General features: G+C 35.9%; 2 protein-coding genes across 4 annotated transcripts; both read left to right on the top strand.

The window, feature by feature from the left end:
* The first annotated feature begins 403 nt into the window (after window positions 1–403).
* On the top strand, window positions 404–18,760 carry LOC146003251 (uncharacterized). 3 transcript variants are annotated; one of them, XM_083141432.1, is made up of 2 exons: window positions 404–550; window positions 17,296–18,760. In XM_083141432.1, the coding sequence occupies exon 2, from the start codon at window positions 17,319–17,321 to the stop codon at window positions 18,459–18,461; it is 1,143 nt and encodes a 380-aa protein (XP_082997558.1). In that variant the 5' UTR covers window positions 404–550; window positions 17,296–17,318; the 3' UTR covers window positions 18,462–18,760. The 3 variants fall into 3 exon arrangements, with proteins under 3 accessions (XP_082997558.1, XP_082997559.1, XP_082997560.1); XM_083141433.1 differs by lacking the exon at window positions 404–550 and adding an exon at window positions 1,475–1,607; XM_083141434.1 differs by lacking the exon at window positions 404–550 and adding an exon at window positions 12,424–12,444.
* On the top strand, window positions 566–1,715 carry fs(2)ltoPP43 (female sterile (2) ltoPP43). The gene has a single exon (XM_083141435.1). It carries the CDS (start codon window positions 687–689, stop codon window positions 1,644–1,646), a length of 960 nt encoding a protein of 319 aa, XP_082997561.1. The 5' UTR covers window positions 566–686; the 3' UTR covers window positions 1,647–1,715.
* Window positions 18,761–21,257: the final 2,497 nt, after the last annotated feature.

The following is a 21,257-nucleotide window of genomic DNA, read 5'->3' as shown; positions in this document are numbered from 1 at the left end:
TGACATCAATGAGCGCTGTCGTATCCATTGCAGCAGACGATGAACTTACGTGGGTAAAAATCGCCTTTTAAAAGATTGTGTGATAGGTATGTATTATGGTGATTGAAAATTACGTAAATACGTCCGTTTTTCTTTAAAGGCTAAGCCCCGCAAGCCACAAGGGACGAGACGCCGCTGGGATTTAAAACGTTTTTCATGCCAAAGTGGAAATTTCCTTTAACATTCGTAATGGAGGGTCCCGCTCTTCCTGCCGTACATGTCTGCGCGCACGAGTGGCTTCATCCTCGACCGTTGCGGAGAGGCGGAGTTAGCTATCCAGCCATATATACATCATTGACTACTACTCACCGATGTTCTACATCCTAGATCCTTGACCAAAACTGCCATATAACCGGCGGTAAGGGGCACGAAGAAGAAGAAGGTTTTAGCTCCATTAGGTCATTTTTTCATAATCTGTTTCGGCAACATTGCAATTACACGTGACTTCAAGAATTATTAACAGAAGCAAATACTAATTATTGTGACAACAGACAAGATAATTTGGATCTAGGTAACTATATTACTATTATTATTAAACGACCGAACATGTAGTAGCATGTATAATTTTTATCGGTATAGTTTCCAGGTAACGTAAGCCAAAACACAAACGCACAGGCAAGTTGACTTCGTATGGTAGTCTAAACAACATGGCCACTGTTGTAAGAGTTAAACGTGCTCTGGAAGACGAACCAGCAGAAGCGTTTGTGATTGCATTTAAAAGAAAGAAAACAGAAGATGAAAGTTCATCGGTGAAAGGACCAGATCACGAGAAAACAGTACTTCACTTCGCTGGGACAGTCGGCAGTCAGGACGATAACATAGCTTCTCGTGTTAGCAAGGTTTTGGCATTGAAGGACAACTATACGAAACTTCGACAGTCATATAAACAACACCAGGGTGATCTGACACACAAGATTCGCGAAGCAACCAAACAGGCCTCACAATGTAACAGATATAAAGTTGTTAATTGTTGTAGATCATTAGGTGCAGACGATGACAATGACGCATGTAATACAAAAGCGTCCTCCAGTGCTAAACAGGTAGTGAGAGTTGTTGATATTGCCAGTGATGATTATGAAACTAAGAATGTTAGTGGAGATGAAAATAAGAAAGACAATTTTGTAGAGAAGAAGTACGTTTATGACTTGTATTGTACAAATACTTTCGATATAGATGATGGCCTTATTGAAAGTATGGTGAGTTTCCAGCCTATAGGGAGTGAAGTGTTTTTAGATAACCTTCAAAGTGATGACGATACACCTGTGCATGATGATGATGATGATTCGAATGATGAAAATAACTGGCGTAATGATTATCCTGATTCAGATGCTGATTTTGGATTGGAAGATGATTTCTACAGAGGGTATGAAGATAAAGCAACATCGTTTCTTGAGGAGAAAGTAAGAAAGTGTACTTTAAGAGATGAATATGAACTATCAGACGATGATGGAGAGGAGGACTATTGCTACGGATATTCTCCAACAAATGATGATGTTAATCGTTATGGAAGCAGCTATGCAAAATACAAAGCCAAAGTGCAAGCAGAATTTGCAGATGAGGTAGAAGAAGTAAGTGACGAAGAAGAACAGATTTTAAAGCATTTGTAGTTTTTTTTTTTTTATGTTTGTGTTTAATAGTGTACCTTAATTTTTGGGCAATATACTTGGCAGAATGAACTTTCAAAAGTTTTTATTTTTAATTTTTAGGGTTTATTCATAGGTAATACGATTTGGAATCAGACATCCATAGTGTTAATATTTGGGTAAATATGCGATAACGCCCGGATACCTTTAACTCATTTTTTTTCCTTAATTTTACCACTGGTACTTACCTTTTCTGCATTGCGGAACATTCGTTAAGGTGAAGTTATGCCTTTTTCCATAAAATAGTGTCAACTTTTCATATTACAAGTGATTAGTTGTCTTCCTTGTTCCGCTTGGGTAACAGACAATATGGCATGCACTCGTCATGGATCATTGCGCCGTGCTTGTGTTTTGTCTTTTTGGAGTGGGTATATGCAGTGTTTCAACCTTCTTAACCGAAAAATACCTACTTTCGTGTTCATTATGTCATCACAAACCACTGACAGATAGCCCCAAAAAAACATTCACGATAACCCCACAAACCATTGCCGGATAGCCCCCAAAACCATTCACGATAGCCCCAAAAACCATTTCTGACAAGGTTAGGTTAGGTTGGGTTAGGTAAGCATAGTTAAAAAAAAAATCTGGAAAAAAAATGCACGTTTGGAAACACTGACGAGACCGTGTGACTTTCGACGCTCTCGCCATCTGCATGCACACAATGGAAACAATGGCATAATATGGCAGGCAATGCAAGTTTCTTAGGTAAACAGTGATTAATTATTGTTCGGCAGCATTCAAATACGAAGTTTTTAGTTTCCCGTGAAAGAAAATACCTCCAAGAACGTCCAGAATGCTAAAGAAACTCATTTCAGTAAGTACTTTCTCCTGTAAATTTGAAGAAATCTGTCCGGGCGATATCGCATATTTACCAATATTTGTGTGCCAGATTGAATTTTTAAAATTCAAAATCCTTGTGTCATTGTAATCCATGGAAAACACAAGCATAATGTGCTCATCATTATTTTTCTTTTGACCTATCAGAACATATTGCTCGTTTTTTATTTCTTTACATTAAGAGGCAAGAAAAGTACTGACAATAAATATGTTTGGCACTGCACTAAAATGCCAACCCAAAGAGCTTGAAACCACCTAGAGCAACCAAAGCACCAGAAGAGTGTAAGTAACTGCTGAACTAACCAATCCACATGTTTCATGCACAAACTGCCTGTGCTTGAAGAAATTGTCATAGGATAACTGGCTGTTATTGCAACAATTGCCCAATGATAAAAAGAGTGCTCATAATAAACAGTGCCGAAACCAATAGTAAATAGTGGACATGTTTTTTAGCATAGTGTGTAATCTGTAAGCATTTATATTGTGTGTTTTTCAATAGTGCTTAAATACTACAAGTTTCGCCTGACTCTACATCATATGAATTGGCCTAGTTTATATACTAAAGAGTTGAAATGAATAGTACTTATTGCATCTTTCTTAGTTTTCATCTACTTGTTTCCCAGCAAGCAGACATTTGTTGACCATTGCTGTGGTCATTTTACATGAACATGCTTTGTGCACAAAAAGATGGCTGTGTGATAGTGGAAACAGGGTTATTTATTTTGACCACCAAGCAACCTTGAAACACACACATACCTTCCAAATAGGCATTTGTTGGTTTTCACAAAATGTGCATGTAAAATTCAGTAAGCCATCAGTATGTTGAACTTTTTATAATGATTGGATTAATTTTTAATAGCATATTAAGGTATGACTTGAGATGACCGGACCCCCCCCTCCGATTTTCTGCATATTTGACATAGTCACTAATTGAGGTCCCCTAATCACGAATTTAAAATTTGTCCGAAATGTCTAGAAATTGTGAACTATTGATGCTAGCCTCACGAACCATTGGCGCTAGCCCCACGAACCATTGGCACGTGGTTAGGTTAGGTAAACATAGTTAAAATTTTGTCGTGGTAGTATCAGGATCTAGAAATTGCAAGTAATTGCTAACCATTGACACTAGCCCCATGAACCATTGGTGCGTGGTTAGGTTAGTTTCAGTTAGATTAGGCAAACATAGTTAAAATTTGGTGTTGTGGTAGTATAAGGAATATATATATTTGCTTGTGAAATAAAAAAAAATCACAAAAATCGACTGTTTCCATTCCGAAAACTAACGCCTTATTTTAGCTTATTTTGCAATTTCTAGACGTTTCCGACAAATTTTAACTTCAGATTCGTGATTTGGAGGCCTCAATTAGTGAGTATGCCAAATATGAAGAAAATCGGAGAGGGGTCCGGTCATCTCAAGTCGTTCCCATATTAATTCTGTTTCCCATAATTGATCAAGTATGCATGTTTATTGTTTAAAGCCAGACAATAGAGTGCATCAGTGAAATTCTAAATGTGAAGTATAAGTATAGCAGTCACCAAAGAAAGAATAAAATTGAGTATTTAGAAATCATGTCCATGCATAGTACTTGTCAGTGGTTCATTAGATTAGATTAAATTTGTTTTAACCCTCCGTGATCTGCATCCTCATAGTAGCCCATACATTCCACATGCTGCACTCAGTGCCACCCTATCAAAACAGATTCTATTTACATGAATTATTGATGTTGAATTACACTATCACTTACTGGAAATAAGGCAAAATATATATATGAATGCAAACACGTCCATTTCGAAAATTTTTATTAAAGGAAATAAACTGCAAACAATGAAAGTATCTCATACTCTTGAAGCTAATCCACCTAAACATTATTCTAAAAATAATAAAAACTTTGCCTTATGATGAAGAAATTAAAAAAGGAACTCCATGTTCAAATAAGTTTCAATGTATTTTTCAAAACTGAGAATTGAAATAATACAAATTAATGTGGGCTAAGAAATTCAAAATTCTCACTGTCAAAATCTTACTGACAGAGAAAGCAATGAATGAAAAAAAAACACTAAAAAGAAACTTCCAAAATATCTCTTAAAAAGTGTTCAAATCACAATATTTTTTTTCCTGCTTTTATGAGATTTATGTAAAATAAGACAAAACTGAAATATCATTTTGAAGAAATGCCATGTGGAGCTGGTAGCAGTTGCAGGGTGCCTACTAGAGGCAAAGAAAGCAGCTTTTTTTCAATGAATGTTTTTTTTCTCGATGAAAAGCCAGCTTTAAAAACACGAAATTTTGGCTTTTTAACAATTGTGGCTAACCAATTTCACTTGCAGTGTTAAGGACTTTAGAGGTTTGCAATGTCAAATTTTGAAATTAACTAAGGCCCGAATGACACTGAACTAGATTTCTAGTAGTAATGCAGTAGTTGACACTGAACTGGTTTTGCTAGTTTTCGCCTCACACGAAACTTGTTACACCGTACTTGTCGATAGTCTTTTGTTCCCATAATGGCAGCCGCGTGAGATGTAAACAACGTATCACTTCATACTTTTAAAATACGATAACTATTCAACCGAGAGGAATATCGCTTCGTATTAAATGGTTTTAGGTAGAGAAGAACGGTGCTGATAAAATACATACTTTACAACGTTTACTGTACACGTATGGAAGAATATTTTAGCTTTTTCTATTGCAAACACTGTGCACTCACCATAAACGTAACTCGAGCTGCCTTTTGTGCTGTATGTATTATACATTGTAATTGAAACAGCAAACCGAAATGATCCATGAAATGCTTTGGTGTAAAACTGTAAAGTACGATCTACTATGAAATTTTTGGAATCATTTACGTAGCATTTATGCTAGCAAAAATTTTAATGACAATCCTTCCGTTGAAAGCCGGCTTAAAGATGGACGAGCAATTTGAACAATGTTGTAGGAACATTACTGCTTTGTGCTTTTATTAAAAAAGGAAAAGTATGAACTAGAGATTGGCTCAAAAAAAAATGGTAATCAATGCATACTGAGAAAGCTTTTTAACTTTGTTATTGTGAAAAAATGGATAAAAAATAATTTTGTGTGTTAATAAAGCATTGCTTTTTGGCGAAAAGAAATACTGTTGAAGCCAAGGCTTGGCTTGATAAACATTATTCGGACTCTGCACCAGGAAAATCAACCGTTGAGAAGTGGTTTGCTAAATTTAAACGAGGCGAAATGAGCATCGAAGACGATGCACACAGTGGACGCCCCAAAGAGGCTGTTACCGATGAAAACATCAAAAAAGTCCACAAAATAATTTTAAATGATCGTAAAGTGAAGTTGATCGCGATAGCTGAGACTTTAAAAATATCAAAGGAACGTGTTGGACATATTTTGTATGAATATATGAACATGCGAAAGCTGTGTGCAAAATGGGTGCCGTGCGTGCTCACAATCGATCAAAAGCAACAACGTTTTGATGATTCGGAGCAATGTTTAGCGATATTCAACCGTAATAAAATTGCTTCCCCATCCACCATATTCTCCAGATCTGGCCCCCAGTGACTTTTTCCTGTTTGCAGACCTTAAAAGAATGCTCGCTGGAAAGAAATTTAGCACTGATGAAGAGGTAATCGCCGAAACTGAGGCCTATTTTGAGGCTAAAGAGAAATCGTACTATAAAAATGGCATCGAAAAATTGTATGACGGCTATAATCGTTGTATCGCCTTCGAAGGCAACTATATTGAATAATAAAATCGAATTTTGTCAAAAAAATATTTTTTACTATGTTAGCCTACGAACTTTTCAGCCCAACTGTTAAACAGCCAAAAATGCTCCTTTGCAAACTCTCAGATTATCTTCACATGGACAAACTTTGCTCTGATTGGCTGTTCCGCAGAATCCAGTCGAGGAAAGCTAGTAGCAATTAGAACACGTCCTATTCCTCCAAAGCAGTCAGCCAGGTGGCCATGATTTTTACCTAGAAAGTCAGTTCAGCACCAACTAGGGCATTCCTACTAGAAATCCAGTTCCGTGTGATGGGGGCTTAAATAATTTTACATGGTGTAGGAGCCAAATGATATACATGTGCCATTTCTTCTTCAGGGTGTCCAAATATCACACAACAGACTTTTGAATGTACATAACTTTTGTACAAACAGTTGTAGAAACTAGGTGTTAAATTTGTCCATGGGGGTATTTTTTAAACATTAAACTAGAAATTTGTGCTATACATAAACTTTCAGTGTGGGTAAAAGTTATGAAGGTGTAAAAAAAAGATTCTGTACAAGGCGAAATCAAACATGGATGAAGACAGTTATGGAGTCACTTGCAAGAAATTCCAATGTGTATTTTTAATGGTCTTTGTGTATATTGATTGCACTAATAAAGGAATGATAAATTTCTCTGCATTTTTCACAATTTACACATAAAGGCTTTATTATGACATATTCATAAAGAAATATTTTTTTAAAACAAATTACGAGGGGTACTGGCAACATTGGTCATGTCAGAGGGCAGTACCAGGTGGGCCTTACATTTGATTATGTTATTCAATCAATGTCCAAAAAAACTTTTGTATGAGACTGAATAACATAGCCAGAACTGTCAGTATTGTTGTTGTCAGTACACCTCGTAATTTTTTTTAAAAAAACCCACTTATTTATGCATATGGCAAGATTAACCCCATAAATTGTCTGTAAGGCGTTAAAGGTTATAGTTATTTTATCAATTCGATAAAAACCCACAGAGACCATTGATTCACACCGAAAAAAAATTTCAAGGTGCTCCAGAGCTGTCTTTTATCCATATATGTTTTACACTTCGTACACAAACTTTTTACACCTTAGTAACTTTTCCCAATACTAAACGTTCATGTACATCAGGATTTTCTAGTTTAATGTTTAAAAAATATTGACATGGACAAAATTAATACCCAATGTGATATTCATGTCTCTATTGCTTTTTGTACAAAAGTTACATACAGTCAAAATCTCAGTTGCGTGACTTTTTGGATACCCTGTAATTACTATTTTTTTTTTGCCATATGTGAGTGTATGAGCCTAACCAATGGCTTAGTGGTAACACTGTGTCTCGTAATCAATTGATACCAGGTTTGATCCTAGTTGAAACATACTGCATAAAGATTCGGATTCCATTTTAAAACTAGGCCTGATTAGACTATCTGAACATAAAATGAACTGAAAACAAGCTTTCACATGCTGGTGCTGTTGATGCCACAAACAATAATGCAAATGATATGTTTCAGGACAATTAAAAACTTTACTATTCATAATATGTATGCAGAACTACATGTGTATTTAGCCCATTTAACTACTAAAGCACGACCGACTTAAGAATGAACTTAGGAAACCCAGACTTTCCACCTCCAGTTCAAAGCTGGAAAAGAGAGATTACTACATGCCCAATTTTTGTCCAGTCTTGCACGACACCTTTTCATGCATTTCAGGGAGGCAGGGAATCGGAGACTCATTCCCTTGCTATGCTCTGGCAACCATTAGGCTTTGCCATGCTTGACCTTGTTGAGGGAGCCCCCTGTTTCGAGAACAACTTGAAATGAAAAAATTGGCAATGATGAATAGCACTAGAATTTCCCCTCACCACTGCAACTGGACAAAGCCGATTGGTTCAGCGGTTCATGTGACCCTCCCTAGATTTTGATGGAAAATACAAAAATTGAATTTTCAGGGTTTGTTCTTTCGCCGAACAGGCTTTACAAGAGGATTTAGATCCCAAAGTAACTTATAATTGCAAGTACTCTTGTTGGAAATTACAAGATTGTTGATTGAATGATATAATAAAATAATGAGCCTCCCTGATGGGATAAATTAATGAGGTCACCTTATAAAAAAGAGGTTTAAAGTTGAATCCCCAATGGATGCACAGTGGTTTGGGTGTCATTTTCACCTGTAGGTACATACAATCCCAATTATGATCATAAAGTGTAGTTAAATAAACAAAATTTTACTGAGATAAAGCTAGATTTTTTTGGGCCAATCTATTGCAGTTTCTGCCTCAGTTTTAGAGCCACAATGTACTAGAGTAGTTTCTTAACTGATGGGCCGTTGCCCAGCACTGGGCTGCGAGAGTTCATTAAACCAGTGGTCGCCAGCTATTTTAAATCTGATTTTATATTTGTCAACAAGCCTAATGCCATAATTTATTTATTAATATTTTATTTCAAGGTGCATATTGATGTATGAAGTTAAAACAATTAGAAGGGTAAAATGTTTTAGCAAGTCATCGACTTTTATAAAATGAATTTTTCCTGCTGTAGTCTCACAATGGTTGACAGCCGCGCTAGGTGACCAAAATACATTAAGACTTCCTCCGTGACCAAGTTTACCAACCATTTATTCAAATTATGTATGATGCATTTTAATGCCAGAATATAAATATTTTATAATTTTAAGTAAAGGGGTTTGATACTATATTTTCCATTTTAGATAGAGTTAAAGGAGAAATGATATTGAGGGTGCATTTGATAAGTGTTTTAAAAGATGTAGTACGATTTTCTTTCTTCTTCTCTCTCTCTTTTTATTTTTGTTTTTGTTTGCTTCATGTGCCTGTTCATATGTCAAAATCAACACTGAAAATTGCATCATACTGTTTGATTCTATTTCCAAAATATGTACAAAACTACTCTAGTTATATGGTTGTTTATGTACTTCGTAGATTAATATTTAATCAGAGGCGCAACCACGAATTTTTGTTGGGGGGGTGCAAGTACCAGGATAAACGTACCAATAATAATGTTTTTATTATTATTACAAGTGGTAGTAGTAGCAGTATCAAATATGTGATTATCGTCATAAATTATGCAAAAAGGGGGTGGAAGTCGGTGATAAAGCATTTGTTTGGAACAAATGATTTGAAAGTGAATCCTACCGTTAGCCAGATCTTTTCTAGTAAAACCAATTCTGGGGTCTTGCTTGCCTAATTGGTTGAAAGTGCTATTAAGTTTAGAACCTTCGAAACGTTGTTTGACCAATCTCATGCTCACATGCGTAAGTTACTGATTTTTAATCTTTTAACCTTTAGTCGATATTCAGTTGTGAGCAATTTGCACATTATCAGTATGTGACAGCATTTAACACATCATTCTTGAAAAACCATATGAAGCCATGTACACTCGCCTCACTTAGTACTATAGAACATATTTGCAGAAAATACAATTCAACCTACAAGTGTATCAATATACGCTGTATAAAACACACCTTATTACTAACTTTGTTGGCCCTGTACAAGTATAGGAAGTTTTGCTAAAAATACGTTTTGATTTTTGATTTGCTAACAATTTTAAAGTATGAGCTTTTTAATTGCAATGAAATGTTTTTAAAAAATCAAAGAGTGAGAACTATTTATTGTGAAGAGTTTAAGGTGGTTTTATTTTGATGGAAAAACTACAAGGTCAGGGTGGGTAAAAATCATGATTTTTTATTAACATCATTTTTGATGATTTTTTAAATTTAAACAGAATTTTTTATATATATTTTTTAAGAAAAACATGCTTAAAATTGCTCGTATGTTTTTGACATGATTCATATAGTTATATGTTTTTTTTTTCTATAGAAAGGCTTTTTCTAGTATACAGCCCTGTAAAATATTTGAACAGTTTGATAAAAGCAAATAAGTATATGTAAATATACGTTTTTCTGTTTCTCACATAGTATACAATCTACTATGGAAATGTTTGTTGAGTGTGTTAATGAGACCATAATAATTTCAGTAACTTTTCTTGCAGTAAAAATAAGACAATGTGGATGTACTCTATAATTGTAACTTAAAATATGTTTATAGTCTTTGTAGCTGCATTTTGGCAAGTTTTATAATGGTAGTTTGCAAAATATCAGCTGCCATGTTTATTTACAGTTTAATGTTATGACACTATTTATAGTTTAACATGTATATTTTTGGAGCAATTACAGAATACCGGGAGTATCTCCGATTGCTTTAAAATTCGGCATACTCACTAATTTTGGCATCCTAATCACGAATCTGCAGTTAACAATTGGCAGTCACGTGTAGAAAATGTGAAATAAGTAGAAATAAAGGGGTCCGTGAATGAAGTAAACACTGGTGATTTCTGAAGGAAACAACAATTTTTTGCAATGATTAGCATTCAAAAACTATGTTTATGAATACCCTGAATTTTTTAACTATGCTTGCCTAACCTAACCTTATGTGAATGGTTCATGCGGCAAGTATGTTTTCCACATTTACTGAAGATGCCATATTGTCACATGTAAAGCAATGCTCCATGGAACGGATAGCGAACTTCACTTGTTCACATCATCAAACATGGCGACCATTAGTATCGACAATCATAGCGGTACTTTATGCACGGTATTTCACATTTTCCAGACACCAATTTTTAACTGCAGATTTGTGATTTTGAGGTCAACATTAGTGAGTATACCAAATTTGAAAGCATACTTCTGGTATTCTGTAATTATACCATATTTTTCTACACAATTTTTTTTCTAGTTTTGCCTATAAAAATTATTGAATTTTAAATCCAGAGAAATTTAAGTGTGCTTACAGTTTACATATTACATTTTCTTCATATGAACTTCACCCCATCAGTACATATGTTTTGTTTCCTTTCTTAGAGCCTAATAAACACCATTAAATGATCATGAGATTAACTTACTTTCACCAAAAGTAATATTGATATTTACAAAATCCTTATGTACATTATTCGGTACTACTTTACTATACCGGAGACACCTATCAATGATTTATTTCACAATTTTTTACATTGCTAACGTACTATTCTGCATTGCGGAACATTTCTTTAGGTGAAATAATGAATTTCTAACGAAAATAATGTCTATTTCTTACATTAACGAGTACTTACTGTTGTTCCTTATTTCACACAAACCGTCCACGGGTAGCCCCAAAAACCATTGACGTTAGCCCAAAAATTCACGAAAGCCCCATGAACCATCACGGAGACGAGGTATGCCTACTTGGTTAGGTTAGGCCTGTTAGGTTCCATTAGCACTCCTTTCATTCAATTTAGCATATACGGACAATACGAGAGCATATTGTGCTCTCGTGTAGAAAGCAAATGGCGGCAGCAGCAATAACACGTCGGAAATAGATTTTCGTAGAAAACCACCTGCATTCACATTAAAATGGATCAAAACTACATTCCCGAACATCAACAACGCTACAGAAAATGATTTGCATAAGTACTTTCTCCTGTAAATTTGAAGAAATCCGTCTCTGGTATAGTAAAGTGTTACCCATTATTCTATAAATTATTTATTTAAAGTGATACAAATTTAAATCAAGATTTAAATTAAAAAAACCTTGCCCGAGGTGCAGTCATGACATACCATCTCAATAAGGTGCAATTAGAGGTAGAAGAACGAAAGGTAATTTACTCAAGAAATCCCCTCCCCCTCCAACTTTTATCCAAAGTGAATAGAATTCCAAAATGTATCACTGCTATATACCTACAAACGTGAAAATTGTAAATAGTTTGTCATGAAAATAAACCAGTATGTATTATGCAATAGCAAAAAAAGTAGTATTGCCATTTATTTGTAAGTGCTCTTGGGTCAAGCAATGGCTTAACCTGGTTACTTGAATTTACATACCACAAAATACCACTTTTTGAGAAATTATTACTTTTGTGGATTTTTGAACAATATTTCACCCCAAAATGTATTTTTTAAGCTTCCAACATGCAACCTCTAGCTGGGGATGATGATAAATTGAGAAGGGAACGAAGAGGCAGCTCGACATATTTGCCAAAGAAATACAAGATGAAGAAAGATGGATGGATGTTGAAACTCGAAATAGAAGAAGAAGACAAGATAAGCTACCTAGATATATTGATGAAAAGGAAGAGAGGACAAGAAATTGAGGCGGCTTGGCATCAGAAGTCTGCAGCAGGGGTATTCTGCCACAAAAGAAGTGATGTAAGTGAGGTGACAAAAAGAAATTTTATTAATTATGTAGTATCGCCCGAACTCCTCTCACTCGTTTATTTCGTTAATTTTAGCATTGATACTTACCTATTCTGCATTGTGGAAGATACTTTAAGGTGATGTTTTGCTTTTTCCATAAAATAGTGTCAACTTTTCATATTACAAGTCATTATTTGTCTTCCTTGTTTCGCTTGTGTAACAGACAATATGGCATGCACTCGTCAAGGATCATCGCACGTCGTGCTTGTGTTCTGTCGATTTGCAGTGCGCAGGCAGTGTTTCAAACCTTATTGACTGAAAATTACATACTATTACGAATTTTTTAAAATGTTTCCATGATTCTTGCATGATAAGGTTAGGTTAGGCAAACACAGTTAAAATTTGGGGTCGTTACCATTCACGTCCGTTAGTTCACAAAAGGGTATTTAACATCACAAATCATGAACATTTAAACACGTTAGGTTACGTTAAGATAGTTAAAAATAAACGACGTGTTTGGAAACAGTGACAAGGGTTTACGACATAAACAACCACTACATGCCGAACAGATGGTTTTCGATTTCAGAAAACTAAAAGCGTGTTTGGAAACACTGACACAGGGTTATGTCATCGAACGCAGGCAAATAGCAAGGAAATGGCATCAGTCGCCTCTGCGTGTTGGAAATATTTCTCAGGAAAGAAAAAGGAATTCCGGGTCAGAAAGCTTAAACGATCAAAGAAAACACCTTCACGAACTTCCACAACGTCAGAGAAATTATTAAAGTAAGTAGTTTCTTCTGTAAAAATTAAGATATCTGTTCGGGCGATACTACATATTTACCGAAATTTTATAAAGAATATGGAGGACAGAATCAAGAAAATATGCACGAAAGAATGTGAAAAAGAAGGCAAAATAAATAGCCTATGGAAACAGCTGGAAAAGAATGGCTACGAGAAGGAGGATAGACTGGACATAAACAGGAGGAGGAAGAAAAGTGGCAAGGGAGAATTGGAAGAGAAAGAAAAATAGAGGAGGTTTGGAATAAGGAGTATGGGGAAGACCACAGAAAAGATATGCAAAGTGCTTAGGAAAGTGGGCATTAAAACTTAAGGAGGGGAGAAAGAAGCATCTTAAGGATAGCGAAGAATGCAAGAAAAAGGAAAACAGAGAAGAGGAAGGGATTATGTACGAAGTGAAATGTAAAGAATGTCAGAATGTGTACATAGGAGAAACAAAAAAGAGGCTGAAAGACAGGTTGAAACAACATAGGGATGATGTACGACTTAAAAGAGAGAGAAATGCGATATTTAAACACACGAGAGAAACAGCACATGACATAGAGTGGGATGAGGCTAAGCAGATAGGAAGGGAGAAGAGAATACTAGTGAGAAAATGGAAGGAGGCCAAGGAAATAGAGAAGAAAGGTGAAGAAGACACAATGAACTGGAATGGGGGACTGAAGATAAACAAAGAATGGAAGAAGGTGTTAGAAAGAGTGGAAAAGACAAAAGAGAAAGAGGAAAGGAGAAGGGAAAAAAATGAAGGAAAATAGAGTGACATAAAGAGTCCAACCACATTACAGATGAAAGAAAAAATGTTTAGCTAAATCGCCTTTCAGGTGAAAGTACAGTTGACAAGGTAAAGCCACATGCTAGAATGTTCCAGAACAACTTTCTAATAGTCTGGAGGGGAGTAATTTTTGTGTATATATATTGTCCTGTTTTGTACCTTGTTACATTTATACTTGTTGCAGAGTCTGAAGAAGACCTTGCTTGCTAGAAGGTGGAAACGTTACGTTTAGTTTATGTTTTATAATAAAATAAATTTTATCTTGGTCAGCATATTGAGTTTTTCATATCATGGAATCAAGGCTGACTTCTGCAATCCCATAATTTAGTTTCAAGCATTGAATAGATTGTTTTCTAAGGGTCATAAAACCTGTGATATTGTAGTTATTTTATGATGCTTTTCTATCTTTACATTAATTGTAATGTTGAGGATATATTACGAGTTATTAAAAAATTCAGGGGTGTCTGTAACCTTCAAATACACAGTTAAATATTAATTTTTGCATATTTGCAGGACAGAAGGAAAAATTATTATGCACTTGTCTCTTGACTACACAGTCAAAGTATACATTGGAGTTAGTGACACCAAAACATTTTGAAAACTGCCTCCACGCAGAGTAGTATATTGCCAGCTGTGTTACATGTATTTTTTTAAAAATTTACTGTACACAGTAAGTAACAACAGTGACATAAAACATACACTTGTGGGTCCTGTGTGTGTGAGATGGTCCAATTTTCCAGGATTAGAGTAATTTTTAATCTTTAGATGCCAGATGGCTGATGAGGCAGCCACACAATTTATGTCCTAGATACCTGACATTTGATTAAGTGTCCAGCACCATGTAATTGCAATTAACATGCCATTTTCCCACAACTGCTGACCTCCGTGTTGGAGTGGTTATCACAACATGCTACAATGTCAGGGGTCCTGAGTTTGAATCTCAACCTGAGCATGAGTGCTCGTGATCATCTCTTCGTCAATTCCATCGTATCATCATTCTTCATCATCTTTGTGATTAGCTAAAAGTGAAAGAAAAGCAAGGTTTAAACCAAATCAATAATTTCTCCAAAATCAAACATGATATTTCAGTTGTCTTTTTTTATTCCTGTACATACATGTGGGGGTCTCACATACTCAAATCACAAAACAAAATGTTCATTGTTAGTATTTTTACCTTTTTTTTTTAGTATTTTGAACAAGTGATCTTTGGAGAAGTAGAATTTTTCCAAGAAAAAATATGCAGTGTTATTAAAAAAATACTTTTCAACCAGTGTTTTTTCTGAGATGTTTTACTTTTAATGAAAAATATGAAAAAATTTTGCATTGCACTCATTGTTTTTCCAGCAGAAAAGACTCAATTTTTAAAAAAAAATCCTGAAGCTTATGACACATAATTGGGGAAGGAAGTGTTGTTGTCTTCTAAATGTGTTTTTTGTTGTGCTCCACTGCAAATTTCAAGACACAATTGCCCATAGAGTAGGCTTTACAACTCATTTTTGAGAACTGTGTTTAGTAACATGGATACACTGCTTTTCTTACATAAAGGCAGCCATGAATGTTCTGTTGGGTTTTCACCTGCCAAAAACCATAAGTTGTACAAGTTGCAAGTTGTACAAGACATAGTCCCCATCAGCAGCAGTGACCTGTATTCAATATTCTTGAAGATCTACCTGTGGTAGAACTCTGTGGATCATGAATCAAAGTAGTCATCATGTGCAGTTTGCATTCATCACCATCCTTGAATCGGTGCTCATTCACCACATCATTGATGAAAGCCTGGCATATATTTTCTTTCCCACTGTTGTGTTTGTCCCGATTTAAACTTGTACAGCATACAGGCCCTTATCATGATGTTTGGAGTACCTTCATGTCACCTTTCCTTACTGATGTTAACGTTGAACTGCACTGACCATAACCTGTGGTGGAACGTACAAGGGCTGATCAACAAAGAGAGAGACTGATTTTTTTTTAAACAAATGTTTATTACTGTGGTGGAAGGGTTACATGATCTTTTTCAAAGTAGTAGTCTCCCCCGACTTGAATGCAGTTATGAGAACCTTTCGGCTAGACTGCAAACACATGATGTAAGGCATTCTTTCTGAGATCCTTTAGAATCGTGTCCCATTTCTTCAGCACTGCTTGTTAGTCTGCAAAACGAGCTTTGACCTGAGTGCAGGTAACAGAAAAAGTCAATGTCGGCCCTATAAAGGGGAGAGTGGTACACAGGTGATGTTGAATTTCGCAAAATATGTAATGACGTGATTTGCCACATGAGGTTGTGCATTGTCATGAAGTTGCCCATCCCGATGAAGCTGTGGTCTTTTCTTTGCTATGTGCCTCCTCAGTTTCATCAACACTGACTTGTAGTATTCTGCTGTAACAGAAGTGTGTGGAAGAACTGCATGCTGGTACACCATTCCCTTACAGTCAAAGAAAGTGATCAGCAATCAGCATCACCTTATTTTCGCCTTTTTCGGTGTTAGAGACCCTGGCGATTTCCACACTGTTCTGGCTTATTTTCCCTCTGGGTCGTAGTGGTGCACCCATGAATCATCGGTGATAAATGATTCCAGAAAAGCATCACCTTTTCACCATCACAGCTTTAAACGACAACAACATTTGATTGCTGCATACTGTTTCTCCAGTGTCACCTCTATTGTGTGTTATGTGAAATGCATGAAGTGCCTAGAACAAAGAAGTTGCTGCTAAACAAAGGATCCAATGGTGCTGCGATCTCTGGGTATTATGTATGAAACCCCACTTGCCCAATATGCACCATACAAACATTTAACGCTGTGCAAAAAAAATCAGTTTCACTCTTTGTTGATCAGCCCTCACATATATGCCAACCAACGCTGATAATCATATTATGTCTAACCTTGGAACTTGCAGTATGCAAAGAACGTGATATTTGCCAGCATCAGAAACCAACTTTCTTGGTTACCTTTATAGGTAATACAGTTTTATAACTTGCCCCCCAAGAAGTATATAATAATTTTCAACATGATTTTGGAAACATAATAAAGCTACTTAATATTTTTTTTCAATTCACTTTAGTTTATTGTGATGGCCGCAGTTAATTTTTTTGTAAAATTCAATTACATTTCTCTTTTTAAGTGCTATTATTAGGAGAAAATTATATAAATTTAGTTTCCCATGAGAGGCCTGTCATTTACAAAAAAGTTAGTTCTCCTGTCATGATTTACTTTCTACACTACATCACATGCCTGAAAGGGTCCATAGAAGCTAAATGTTAAGGCAAAAGTTTAATTGCAACTGTCTTGTTTTTTTAGGGTAGCTTTGACATCCATGAAAAATGACCAGATTTGCACGTTCCAAAGGATCATCATCAGCTGCCAGAAGTCCTCACCATGCAACACCATGGTCTGTAATGAAGCAACAGGGACAAGGAGCATCAAGTTCTATGAATGAAAATGACAGTGACAGTGACATCGACATGAATGAAAATGAGAGAGAGCTTGAATTTGACAATGAAAATTCTACTCAGTGGGCAGAATTTAATGAAAAGGTTGATAATAAAGTGTTAAAGAAGCAGAAGAAGGATGCAAGTCATGTAGGAAAGGCCTTGAAAGGAAAGCGTAATATGGCCCAATTGAACACTGATGATTCCGAAGAACATGAAATGCAGAAACAACACAAGAAGAAGAGGAAGAGCAGGAATTCAAGCGATGGCAATGAAAGCAGTCCTGATATATCACATAAGAAATCTGAGAATGACAACAATTGTCAAGAAGACAAAGGACGTGTACGCAGAAAAGAAATTCCAAAATCCATTATAGTTAATGATAGAGAAATAAAAATTGCGTTGTTTGGAGGTATTCCACTTAAAGAAGAAGACGTTATACAACTAAAAGCTCTGCAAAAGAATATGGAACAAATGGGAAATTCTGAGGAAGAAATAAAAGCTACTATGAAGCGTGAGCGTAGAAGGGCTGAAAGGAATTTTAAGAAAGAGAAGAGAAATAAGTGTGGGAAATGTCATAAAGATGGGCATGTATCTGCTAATTGTCCTGAGGCAAATGAACAGACAGAAACAAGCAGGTGTCCTGAGGTAAATAAACAGATAAAAGCAAAAGAAATATGCTATAATTGTGGTTTAGCAGGGCACAAAGCTTTCATGTGTAAAGTGGCTAAGGACAACAGAGTTCGTTCCATTGGGAAAGAAGGAAAGAAAGGTTTTAAGTGTTTCACTTGTGGTGAGGAAGGTCATACTTCCAGGAAGTGTCCAGACAACCCAAGAGGAGTATATCCAGAGGGAAAGTCTTGCAAATTTTGTGGGGAGGTGACGCATTTGAAGAAGGACTGTCCTAAGTTAATACAAAAGAAAGCATCTCGGGAAGTTACTGTAGAAACAATTGGGAGCTCAGTTGATGCCTTGGAAGAAGCACCTAAGCCATTACCTAAATTTAAGAAGCAAAAGAAAATTGTAAAATTCTGAATTTTGTATAACTTGGATTGGATTGAAATGTCACTTACAAGATATTTTGATTGTTTTTTTTTTTAATTTCTTTCACTTGATTCCTAAATATAACAAGTACAAGATTGTTTTAATGGCAATATGTTATTATTTAGAATATGTTTTGTATACACTTAATTACAAGTCAGACCTTTGAATTTAAGTACAGTGGGCTTTTTAAAATGCAAACACCAAGGAGACAAAACTAATTCCAATTAAAAAGTGTTTTTGAGCTTGTATCTGTCAGGTTGCAACTGTGGAATAAAATTTGGAAAAATGTGCATAGTGTATTTTTTCTTATGTAAATTTATTCCCTGGTATTTGATTGTAAACACACACAGTTAATACAGTGTGTTTTTCTGTCGCTTGTGCTGCCTGTCAGCGGCCCGTTTGGCAGCCTGCCAGACAGCAACTCCCGTCAAATCACATGTGCTATCTCTGCTATGAAAACCAATGGCTTCGAAATGACTTCAAGTTCTCAGAATTACAGTTACAATTACAATGCAAATAAGCATGTACTTTGTCACAAGAGATGCTGGAAATGGTGTCCTCCTGCATCCATGCATTTTTGGCATCTTTTTAGGAAATTTCGTGGAGCTTTGGTAACAAAACAAGCTAAAAGGACACTAGTTTTCTAACAGCTCACGGTGCCAGAGCGGCGACTGAAAAACATGCTGTAAAATGTTGTTCATTTATATTCCAAATTACAGTTTGCAGAATTTTAGCACAAAATATGTTAATAAGAAATTAAATTAGTCATACCTTATTTAATGCAAATTATTGAATTTTTCATGAGTTTGCATGACCGTATCTCTTAAACCAGTTGAATCTCAAACTCAAAATTTTAACTTAAGTTACTTACCATAGAGTACTGTATTGTGTACAAATTTCAGATTTTTAAACAACTGCCCACCAGAGATATTTAACCCTGAACTTGAATTTTTTTATCAAAAAGTACATGTTTCTGACCTGACCCTGTATTGGTAGACAGGTAATTACAAGAAAAAAAAATTGAAACAACTGCCTTCCCCCTAAAAAATATCCGAAAATGACATTTTGAGTGATTTGGACACAGAATTTTGACAAAATTTTTATGAAGGAAAAATATTTAGAATATTATACACAAATATACTTGTAGCCTATAATGTGCTTAACGTCACAGATTTTGTCTCATTGTCCTTGGACTTACCAGAGCTGGGATTAAAAAGTTACTGCTGATGCTTATGAATGGAGAAAATGATGCGCACCATGTTAAAGAAATGTCTGCCATCTTGAAATCAGTGATAGTAAAAATAAAATAACAGTGGTGCTGAACTGTCAACATATGAGGCTCACACCTCACAAAATATGTACTTTTTAAAAAATGGTCAAGCAATCAATATTTTTTTTTTCTGTACCACTTGATATGGATTGACCTGCCTTTGGTGTGAGTAGTTTCTTATTCAATTATAATTATTGTTAACACTGTGAAGCCTTGTTTCCATGTTAATAAAACATTAAAATGATGTCCAAGGCAAAATTTATTGTATAAAAAATATACACTACAAATGCTTTTAGTGTATATTTTCTATACAAAAAATTTTGCCTTGGTCAGCATTTTAATGTTTTAATATAATGCAGTTAGGAATCTGAAAGTAACCGCCGTTTGGCTGTTAATAAAAAAAATGCATAGATATAACTTTTTACTTTACATCTGAAAGGTACAGCTGTCCTCTATTTTTCAACATAGTCGCCATGTAAATTCAAGCACTTGTCATAGTGTTTCACCAACTTACCAATCCCTTCTGCATAAAACTTGGCCGGCTGGGAATTCAACCAACCTGTCACAGCATTTTGAAGATCCTCGTCGTCAGCGAAGTGCTGTGCCTCAAGCCACTTCTTCATGTGAGTGAACAGATTAAAGTCAGGATGAGTCAAGTCCAAGCTGTACCGGGGGATGATCAAAAACATCCCAGTTGAATTGGCGCAAAAGGTTGTGTTCGCCAAGCAGTGTGAGGGCGAGTGTTGTCATGCACGAACACAACCCCAGATGTCAGCAGACCACGACATTTGTTCTGGATGGCTCTTCTCAGTTTCTGCAAAGTGTTACAGTAAACTTCAGAAGTGATTGTCATACCACGTTCTATGAATTCTACAAGTAATACTCCCTTAGCATCTCAAAATACAGTGGCCATAACCTTCCTTGCTAACAAAGTTTGACGGGCTTTCCTCAGTTTGTTTGGAGAACCGGTATGACCCCATGCCATTGACATATGCCACCCAAGTCTCGTCGCCAGTCACTATTCTGTTAAAAAACTCCTCCCCTTTCTTGTTGTACTGGGAAAGAAAGTCTAAGGTATAGACCATTCGACTGGTTTTGTGGATCTCTGCGTATCTTGCATTTGGCGGGATTTTCGATGGCAGCACACATTTTGTGACGTTATAACCAGCACACGCACGGCACTACGATGCTCTCACTACCACAGCTGGAAGCTTACTGAATCACAGATTGCGTGATGTAACAACGGTTGCACTCTGCCACTACTACTAGCACCACCCCACAATGACTGTTACTTTCCGAATTATCCTCGTACAAACTACTTCAGACATGGAGCCATGAAAAATAACATTTTGATTAAAGATTGAAACGCCAACTAAATTACATTTCCCACTTATCACATCACATCACATTCATAATCCTCCGGCTTAACCCTTAAACACTGGTATGTGACATACATGCCACATTTAGGTGAGGTTGCTAATGCCTAGGTGTGACACATGTGTCACCCTTGATTACGT

Source organism: Lepisma saccharinum, chromosome 20 (assembly GCF_977018435.1).
Source record: "Lepisma saccharinum chromosome 20, izLepSacc3.1, whole genome shotgun sequence".
Lineage (NCBI taxonomy): Eukaryota > Metazoa > Arthropoda > Insecta > Zygentoma > Lepismatidae > Lepisma > Lepisma saccharinum.
This window is presented reverse-complemented; position numbering and strand designations above follow the sequence as displayed.

Bases quoted from the DNA above. Each gene is read 5' to 3' on its own strand.
- LOC146003251 (XM_083141432.1), top strand. From the start codon at position 17,319: ATGACCAGATTTGCACGTTCCAAAGGATCATCATCAGCTGCCAGAAGT.